The sequence below is a fragment of the Podarcis muralis genome, chromosome 15 (genome assembly GCF_964188315.1).
Source record: "Podarcis muralis chromosome 15, rPodMur119.hap1.1, whole genome shotgun sequence".
Taxonomy (NCBI): domain Eukaryota; kingdom Metazoa; phylum Chordata; class Lepidosauria; order Squamata; family Lacertidae; genus Podarcis; species Podarcis muralis.
The window spans coordinates 29892793-29902666 of record NC_135669.1 but is presented as its reverse complement, the minus strand read 5'-3'; the positions used below and the strand labels follow the sequence as shown (position 1 = coordinate 29902666).

The 9874-nt window shown below is 49.0% G+C and overlaps 1 protein-coding gene across 1 annotated transcript; it reads right to left on the bottom strand.

Moving 5' to 3' along the window:
- Positions 1 to 4590: 4590 nt before the first annotated feature.
- Positions 4591 to 6316, bottom strand: DNAJC30 (DnaJ heat shock protein family (Hsp40) member C30). Its single transcript, XM_028708466.2, has one exon. It carries the CDS (start codon positions 6202 to 6204, stop codon positions 5533 to 5535), a length of 672 nt encoding a protein of 223 aa, XP_028564299.2. The 5' UTR covers positions 6205 to 6316; the 3' UTR covers positions 4591 to 5532.
- Between the last annotated feature and the right edge of the window lie 3558 nt (positions 6317 to 9874).

The window sequence follows — 9874 nt, the reverse complement described above, 5'->3', positions numbered from 1 at the left end:
CTATATTCTGTCTTGGTCAGATTCCTTTGCTCAGTTCTGGGCACCCCAGTTTAAGAAGGATATTGAGAAGCTAGGAGGTTTTCAGAGAAGGGTGACCAGGGTGATAAAGGGCCTGGAAACCAAGCCTTATGAGGAACGGTTGAGGGAATTGGGCATGTTTCGCTTGCCGTTCATATATGTGTTTATGAGGTGTTAGCAGAAGGGTACACCATGCTCCTTCTAGGGTAGTTGCTCCACCTTTGGTCCCCGCTTTGCACTCAGCTCTCACCTGTGGCTCATATAAGCTGTCAGCATGAAACATTGGCCATACCCCAGAAACAGCGTCAATTGGCCAGCTAAACCAGGTGAGGGTAGCCAATAGGTCTCAAACCCTCAGTGAGTTAGGGACTTCCTTTGCATGCGAAGACATGTTCTGGTGGATTGAACAGACAAAACCAATAGTGGGTCCATACTGTCACAAGGGCAGTTTTGGGACTTGTCAACCTGGGAAGGTAGCCCATCTAGGAGAAGGAAGACTGATCCTAAACTTCTGCTTCCTTATGGGATATCTGGGAGAAGAAAAGGCTAAGGCGTAAACCCTACACAAATCCGAAGTGAAGTCCCTAAGATGGTTGGATGGTGCCTTGTACTCCTCCTTCCAGCAACTCCTGCAGCCAAGCTGGTGCCAAATGTCTTGTTCTGCTTTCTTTTGGACCATATCAGCGAGGCCAAGAGGGGAGATTCTTGCCATCTAGGCAGCCCAGGATCTCCATATACACTGCCCAGACTTGCGCCCTGGGGAGGTCACTTTGGTGGTGCTAATGCAGCAGTGACTTCACCCCCGGAAGCACACTCCCTTGTCTCTCAAGACAGAAGGATGCTAATGATAGATGATAGATAGATAGATAGATAGATAGATAGATAGATAGAGGAAGAGTTGTTGGGTAGCTCACTTTCCTTTTCACAAACTTTAAAAAAAATTCCTTGGAGAAAATGGTAGGGGGAGCTTGAATGTCATCAGTAATAATTAAATACTCTGTTTCTATTGAAAATAGTTCTATGTGTGTTTGTGTATGCACACATTAAGGCTGTGGTTGTGATTTGGAGTAACCCCGAATAATGCTGATTTGGGTGCACAAACTCTGTTCGCCTTCATTCAGGCTAATGCAGCTCTGTGTGGAACCAGGGACAGAGTGGAGTTTCAGCCTTGCCTTGAGCTCCTGGTGGCTCCCCCATCAGAAATCGAGCATTGCTTGCTGGAACCATAGCTGGAGAACTAAGTTGGCTGGATCCTGTCCCGTCCCCCCCCCCCACTCCCACCCCCAAGCCTTCAGGGACAGGTTATTATGCTCATGAACTAGCTGCTAAGTAACCGCTGATGGGGAGGAGGGGGTCCTCTTAGCCCCCCCAGTTGCTTAGGTTAATAGGAAATCAAACGCTTTCCCAGAGAGGGGGGGGGGGACTGGAAGGTGGGGGGAGAGAGATCTGCTTCCCATTTGCCAGTGGGTAACCCCTGGTTACAGGCAGCAGAGTCGCTGTCTCTAGGATGCCAGCCGGGCCCTGCGATTGGTGGAGAGGACCAGCCAGGCTCTCCTGCTCGCTGATGGGCCGCCCGTTGCCCTGGCAACAGCAGCATCCAGCTCCTCCTGTGTGTGAGAGAGGGATGTCTTGCTGTTCTGCAAACCTCTCCAAAGAGCCCTAGCAACTGCGATGTGCCTTCACCCGACAGTCAGGATCGTGTGGGGTGTGTCTCAGAGGACCCCCCACCCCGGGCTGAAATAAGCAGCACATGCAACAAGGAGTATATACCTACTCCCTTTCTCCAGGCTCTGTGGCATGGCTGGGGGGCCTGTGGGGGGCTTCCAGGTGCTTTTATTTGGTTATTTACTATATATATATTCTAAGGAGCTACGTACATGGTGCTCCCACACACATGCTGCATTTTTTCTTCAGCACAACCCTATGAGGTAGGCCAGGCAGAAGGAGAGGGCGAGAGGGGGAGAGAGAGGCTGAAGGTCACCTAGTGAACTACATAGCTGAAGGTGGATGGGATTTAAACCTGGGTCTCCCTGGTTCTACATGCTAAGTCAACATCCTTCAACTTGCATGGTCCTTGGGATGTTTTGGACTCCCAGCTCCCTTCACCATCTCATGCTGCCTGGGGCTGATGTGAGTTGTATCCAACAGTCATGAACAGACTGGCAGCCCCATCACATTTTTCTTCTTTAATTTGTGGGCTAGCTTTTGTGAACTTGGGGGACAAGAGGTCCAAAGCACTGAGGAAACCCAATCCTGGGACTTCAGGCTTCACGCTTGAAAATCAAGCTGAAACCAAAGAATTGTAGGATTAGAAAGGACCCCAATAGTCATCTAGTCCAACCCCCTGCACTGCAGGAAATACAGCGAAAGAATCCCTGAAAGATGCCAATCCAACCTGTTTAAAAACCTCCAGTGAAGGAGATTACACCACCTTCCAAGGGAGTCTGTGCCACTGTCAAACAGCTCTTACCACCAGAGGGTTCTTCCTAAGGTTTCATCAGAATTTCCTTTCCTGTTATTTGAACCCATTGGTTCGGGTCATCCCCTCTGGATCAGCAGAAAGCAGCTTGCTCCATCTTCCTCAAGCCTTCTCTTCTCCAGGCTAAACATGCCCAATTCCCTCAACTGTTCCTCGTAAGGCTCTGTTTCCAGACCCTTTATTCCTGCATTACAGGGGTTTGGACTAGATTACCCTTTCCAACTCTACAATGATATTATCATCTTGCTCGCCCTCCTCTGCACAGAAAGCATCAGAAGCAGAACAGGAGTTATGTTGACTATTGCTTCATGCTGTTAGGAGAAGGAATTCTGACAGATGCATCTTTTCCTGCAGTGGAACTAGACTATGAGGATATACTCAAGTGTATGAAGATTAAAGTTCAATCCTTAGTAGAAACCCACGGACGATAATTCAATTTGCAGTGGGGGGTTGCAATTCGGAGGCAGGATTTGGCACAAAGGCCAGGTAGGGATTAGAGGCCAGATGCAAGGACCTGCACTTTGCAAGACCAGGATGAGGGTAGCTAATGCTGGCCCAGTGGCTAACCAGCCAAGTTCATCAGGGATAGCATTCAGCAAAGAGCTTCACTTATTTTCTGCCCAAGCCAGTCAGAACTGCATTCTTGTCTGTATGCCACCGCATTCCCGCTCTCCCTAATGCTAGCTCAAGCATCTCATAGGTGTCTGAGGAAAGACCTTTGTCCAAGGAAGTGGTCCAACAATTGTAGCAGGAGTTGAAACTCCACAGCTGAAAAGGGAGATGGAGGGGGGCTATTCTGAATGGCCAAGGGATACCTGGGCTTGGAGGACAGCAGCAGCACCCTGAATCAGATGCAAATACTCAAATGGAATGGATGGGCTGGTTGCCTGGTGAGGTTTTCACTGAGGGAGAAATCAATATAATCATCTATATTTCTATTGGATACTTTTCATAGTTTTGTGATCCAGTTATCCTACTACCTCCCCAGCTAGTTTCAGGCTTCTTCATCAGCCACCCCCCAAAAAAACTTCTTCCCTGCCATCAACCTAACAGTGAGAAGAGCTCCCTCACCAAGCCTGGCTGAGCAAGCCACTCCCTCCTTATTTAGCTGTGGGATGACGATATCCTTTCCAAATGAAAAATCAGTTTCCTTTCACTGTCAGCTGAACAATGGTGCAAGGACCCCCTCTGCTGTACCACTCGGGAACAGCAACCCAGCGCTTGGAAAAACACGATTTCAACACAAGGGGAGTTGCTGAGCTGGACCAACCATAGCTCAGGGTGGTTGCCCTCCTCTCCTAACTTGCTTCAAAGGGAATTGCAAGAAGGAATGGTGAATGGAAAAGAATATGGGGAGAAGAAGGGGGCGGGCTTCTCCCCTTCCCACAGCCTACTAAAAACTCACCTTTTACTAGAAGTCTTTGCCTGACCCACAACCTTCAACCCACCTGCAATTTCAGTGAAACCTACCTATATGTATTCAAAGAATAACATGTTAGAGTTTGAAGGGAGTCAAAGGGTCATCTATCCCAAACTACTGCAATGCAGGAATAACATTCACCAAATGCTACTCTCTCCTCTCTTGGCCTTCTAAATAACCCTACACAATGTTTGCTTACTTTTACAACTCAACACCAATCAAAGGGTGGCACTGTGGTCTACACCACAGAGCCTAGGGCTTGCCGATTGGAAGGTCAGTGGTTCAAATCCCCGCGACGGGGAGCTCCAACAGGGTGAGCTCCTGTTGTTCGGTCCCAGCTCCTGCCCACCTAGCAGTTCGAAAGCACCTCAAAATGCAAGTAGATAAATAGGTACCGCTCCGGTGGGAAGGTAAACAGCGTTTCCATGCACTGCTGTGGTTCGCCAGAAGCGGCTTAGTCATGTTGGCCACATGACCCAGAAGCTGTACGCTGGCTCTCTTGGACAGTAAAGCGAGATTAGCGCCGCAACCCCAGAGTCGTCCACGACTGGACCTAATGGTCAGGGGGCCCTTTACCTTTAGCTTACCAATCAAAGAGGGGACCAGGCAGCTGTGTTTCCAAAAGCATCTAAGTGCTTCACTTTAAGACTTGGAAGGACAAGGAGACAGTTCCTAAATGTTTCTTTGTGTCTTTATACAGCTTATTAAAATAAATATCATTCACATGATTGGTTTGAATCCTTTGGATATACAGATCAAAACACCGCGGCCACGTCATTACATTCCAAACTGCAAGAGTGAATCCTACAGCAGTTTACCCCATAAAAGCGTATGCATTTCCCCGAACACTATTAGAAGCCACCACAAAGTCTCCAAATGAGAATTTTCTTCTCTTTAGATGCATCCTTTATCAAAACAAAGAGGTTTGTTAAGTGCCCAAGTTGTGGAGCAGCGTTTTTGGGCCCAAGTGCAGGGGACACCCCAATGAAAGAGTCAGCAGAATCTCTATGAAAGAAAGGTAAGGTAGACCTGAAATCCCTCCCTCCCCCACCCAGAGGAAGGGAGAATTTCAAGCTACAGAGATGACACCTGCTAACTGAAGCACCATGCTCAATACACTGACACTCATAAATATCATCCACTTCTCACAGTACAATTAGGTGTGGGAAATTAAACCCACTTGCACTTTGATCCAAATAAAACAGCTGAGGCAACCAATTCCATGCCAACAATAGTTGGATGATAGGGGTATGATTTCTAAGGCAAAGTAAAGCACGTTTTAAAGGTTTTATTATTATTGGAACTGGCATCTGGAGTCTTGCTCCCCAGCACTGTGTAGGGGGTTGGTTGGTTGGCAACACTCCAAATCCTTCTGAAATTGTTATGTTCTCTGGGTGATTACAGTGAGGCATGTAGGAAAGCAGAAATCTCTCCAAGCTTGGCCCTGGTGGGAACCCATATCAGCCTTCATGAGGGACGCTTTTTGTACCTCTTGAAGCCATAGCCTTTGGGGAGGACACGCTTCTAGCCGGTTCTGCCTGCTCCAGGAGAAAGTCCCCCAGGAGTGGCAAGCCCAAAGTGACACCTGGCCATGCCAGCTTCTCCTCCTCCTTGCTCACTTGAAGCTGACCAGGAGGATCAGAGCTGACAAGAAAGTGATGGCGGCCAGCAACTCCTGCAGGTGCTCCCGCCGCCACATGTTTTCCATCTCAGCCTTGCGCTTCTGCATCTCCCGTCGCTTCTCGCGGATGAAGCGCTCGCGCTCCAGCTGCTCCCCATAGTGGGCCTGGTAGAACTTATCAAAGTCGAATATGGGCTTGTTGTGGGGCCACGTGGAGGCAAAGGGCTGCGTCCTGGTGGCTGAAGAGGTGGTGGTGGAGGAGGAGGACCCTGCTGTCTTGCCCGAGGGCTTCCCGGCGGTGCGCAGGTCCTCCCTGCTGAGGAGGCCGCGGTCGTATTTCCTTCGGAGGGCGACGCTGCCCAGCACCAGGTAGGCCTCGTTGACGAGGGTGAAGCGCCGCGCCGCCTCCTCGCTGCCGGCGTTGCGGTCCGGGTGGTACAGAAAAGACTGCTTGTAGTATGCCGTCTTGATCTGCGCCTGCGTGGCCCCCGAGGGGACCCCCAGCAGGTCGTACAAGTCCTGTGGACCGGAGCCTGGCCGGCCTGTGCCGCCCCCGGATTCGGTCCCCGAAAGGCCCGCCGTCTGGGGCGGGCGGGAGAGCACCGCCCGGGGCGCCCACAGCAGTGGGGCCGCCGTCCCCTTGTTCAGGCCCCTTAACAATGCCATGGGATGCCGCCGGCTTCAGCGGCCCAACCAGGCCGCCCTTCCACGACTGACCTCCGCCATCTTGGCTCGCTTCCGAGGTAAGGAGCCGGCCGGCTAGTGACGTCACAGGGCCAGGACCCAATTGGGAGGCAGTTCCTTGCTGTGAAACGGGTAGCGCCGCGGTTGCTGTTGTGCGGGATGCAGACGGACGCGTTCCTCTGCCAATAGCAGGAAAGAACGCATCACGGGCGAGGGCGGGCAAATGGCGTCATAAGGCGACGCATTTGCCCGCACAGCTGGTCGATGGAAGAGGAGGAGCGCGCAGAGTGATGGCGTTCTGGCACTCGATTGGAGGGATGCGTGGCTCGGCTATTCGCCAATGGAAAGTGGTGCGGGGGAAGGCCAGTGAGTGTTATTGGAGGGCTGTGGCGGAGGGAGAGGACGCTGGGCTACACTGCAGGGCTGTTGTAAGCTCCTCTCAGCCCACACCATAATGGGAAACGCACTGGACTACACTGCGGGGCTGTTAGAAACCATCTTCTTTCCAAGCATCAGCCCTCATATCTTCCTGAGAATATCGTAGCTGCACTGGACTGCTCTGCAGGGCTGTTATAAATTCAGGTCAGAAGTGATCTGGTTATGGATAAATTCTCTCACAAAGTCCAAGTTTCAAACAAAACATTTTCAAAGTTATGGTTCTCCCTCTTCTTTCTCCCTCAGTCCTGAAGCCATTTTGACTCTCCCAATGACCTCAAATATTCCTCTGCAGTAAGGGAGGCAAATGGGGAAAGATTTCCCATGGTCTTTTCACTTACAAATGCTTCAAATCCTGTCTTAAGGGTGTACTTGTGTATGAATAGGGTGAGCCTGTGACCGGGATTCAGGAACGAAAGTATTTACTGTAGTGGGGAGTTCCCTGGGCTTGAGTTGGATCATCAAACAATGGTTCTGGCCAAGATAATGAAATAAAATAGCCAGGAGGCCTGATCTTTATTGTTGTAACAAGACTTCAAACTACAACATAAAGGAAGCAGAGAGAACCCCCGAACAAAGGTGCTTCTCCTTTTAAAAGTTCCTCATAGTTACCCACAACACCCTTGGATAAACATCATGCACTTGTCGTAAATCAGGCGTAGCATCTGAACTGAAACTTGAGTGTCAGACCTGCCCTGTCAGTCAAACTTACTCTACGTTCCTGTTTCCAGGTACAACAAAGAAAGTATTTAGATCTTCCTGTTTTCTCCCAGTTCAGTCAAGTACACCCCTTTGTCTTTACTTAGACCCCAATCCACTGAAGCAGGACGGTCATTGTCTTTGCAATGACTACCAGTCTGGCGCTCTGGAGCAGGATGCCAGGGTTTATCACCCAGGTAGTGTTGTCATTGGGTACGTGGTCCTATGCTTATGGCTGACCTTACCCACAGATCAAGCCCCTCCTCTGGTAGGCCTCCCTCCTCTGAGCAAGACAACGTTGAAATTGTGAGACTCCACCACAGGATTGATTTTATATGAATTTCTAAACGTACATGCTTAGAAAAAGTCTAAAAGCTAAACTGGACACACTAATAACCAGTGGGGTTTCTCTGCAACCCCAGCTGAGCCCTTGTTAGGGGGTGCTATTGTATAAGCATATCGAAGTTGCTGTCAAAATGGACTCTTCTGATTGGTTGCCAGTTTGACAGCTATTTGAATGATATTTCTTGATTGGCTAGGCGTCTTGCGTATGAGGAATAATGAATGAGTATGGCAACTGGTCTACCTTTATCTATGAGCACACCCTGGATGTGAAGGGGAAGGAAATGAAGGGAGCAGACCAGTCAAAGTCTGGTGACCCCTGCCATGGGAAGGGGTGGGTGCCCCCCCACTTCTGATTCCGGTAACATTACCAGCACAAAAGAATGGCCAGGCTGCCCAGGTAATGGAATCAGTGACCACCTTCATGTATCCTGGCAGACAGGATTTCTGCCGTAGACTGCCTCCTATGATGTATGTGTGATGCTTTTAGGGTGGTCTTTGGCTAAGGGGTTGGGCAATGTCAAAAGTCTTTAAAGGTTCCTGCACACTTTGTTCTGGGTCTCTCCCTCCTTGCATGGAGGGAAGGGAACTCTGTTGCAACAGGAAATAAAGATATGCATTGCTTTCCACTGGATCCTGCCTCCATCCATTCTTCTCTAACCAATCATGGACTTAGGGGACTCAGGGTCCCATGGGAGTTGGTCAGCAAAAGCCAAACCCCAATGTTTACATCAATGTATACTGCATGGTTGTCGCAAGGTACTCTCCCTCTACCTCAGTCTCACCTCCCACCCTGCACCATTAACCACAGACTGGGGTTGCTTCCAGACACCAGCTTGACACTGCAAACAAGTCATTGGAAACAACTATTTTATGTTTACTTGCTTGATTTCCCCTGGAAAGGATAAATCCAGATTAAATGGGGGTGCATGTGATAAGTACAGTCTGGCATTTTGATGCCGATGATCTTGTGTGCGTGAGAAGCACCAATACCACTGTAAAGTCCCACCTGGAAGCACCCTACTTTGCAGGACTGTTGTCAGCCACCATGCACTGCCACAAAATGGAATAATAACAGCAGTCTACACTGCAGGGATGTTGTAAATGGGTCCCTGCCCGAACACCTTGCCATATCCGTATAATATAGAGCACTGGTTACAAAAGCAGACAGTACTGCCCTCGGGGGCGGGCAGGGAACAGAATTACCTGGGAGGGGCGCCAAGAGGAAAGAGGGAAGCTAGAAATGAAAATTACTTTGAAAAGTTGGTATCACTGGATCCAGTTCATCAATTTTGTTGTATTAATTAAACTAAATACTTTTAATTTGATTTTGTGCAATTAATTGTTACTCTTTTGAATTTTACTGTGTTACTACCATCCTTAGTAGGCCATGCAAATGCTATTCTGAATAATGCTTTTTATAGGGTAGGGGGCCCTGGGAATGAGTTTTTGGAACAATGGGGGCAGTAACTCCCCAAAAAGTTTGGGAACCACTGATATAGAGACTGGATTAAACTGCAGGGTTGTTGCAGGTTACTCTCCCCCTTTAGTCTTACCTACAGAACTAACCATGGGCCACAGTACAGTGTTGTCATAACTTGACTCATGAAAAATGTGGGGATAAACCATTGACTATATTATAAGGCCATCGTAAGCCACTGCCAGATACACACACATTCCTGCAATGTCAGGCACACAGAAGCAGAGGCTTCTATAACTGTAAGAGGCAAGCCCCATAACTCTACAGGAGATGCAAGGCAGGGAGAGAACAAATTAGCCAGGAGTTTGGGAATGCAGCCTGATGAAATAAAAACCTTTTAGACATGAAGCCTAAAATTTGGGGGTTTGCTTAAATGAACGTGTTGTGAGATTGTTAGGCTTACACTAGCCTGCAGAAGGAGTCGTCAGGGAGCTGCCTTGATATATCAAGTCAGACTGTTCGGCCCATCTAACTCAGTACTGCCTACACTGATTGGCACAGGAAGGAGTTTCTCTCAACCCTGCCTGAAGATGCTGTTGTGCATTGAAGTTGTGACCTTCTGGTTCTAAGGCGGACACTCTACCACTGAGCTATGGCTCTCTCCCTAAAAAATGCAGGAGCTCAAAGAAGCTCTTTTCAATCCCAATTGTAAACTACAGAAAATATAAGCAAATAGATCACATTACAGAATAAACG

Excerpts from the sequence above, each read along its gene's own strand:
- DNAJC30 (XM_028708466.2), bottom strand. The coding sequence starts at position 6,204 with ATGGCATTGTTAAGGGGCCTGAACAAGGGGACGGCGGCCCCACTGCTG.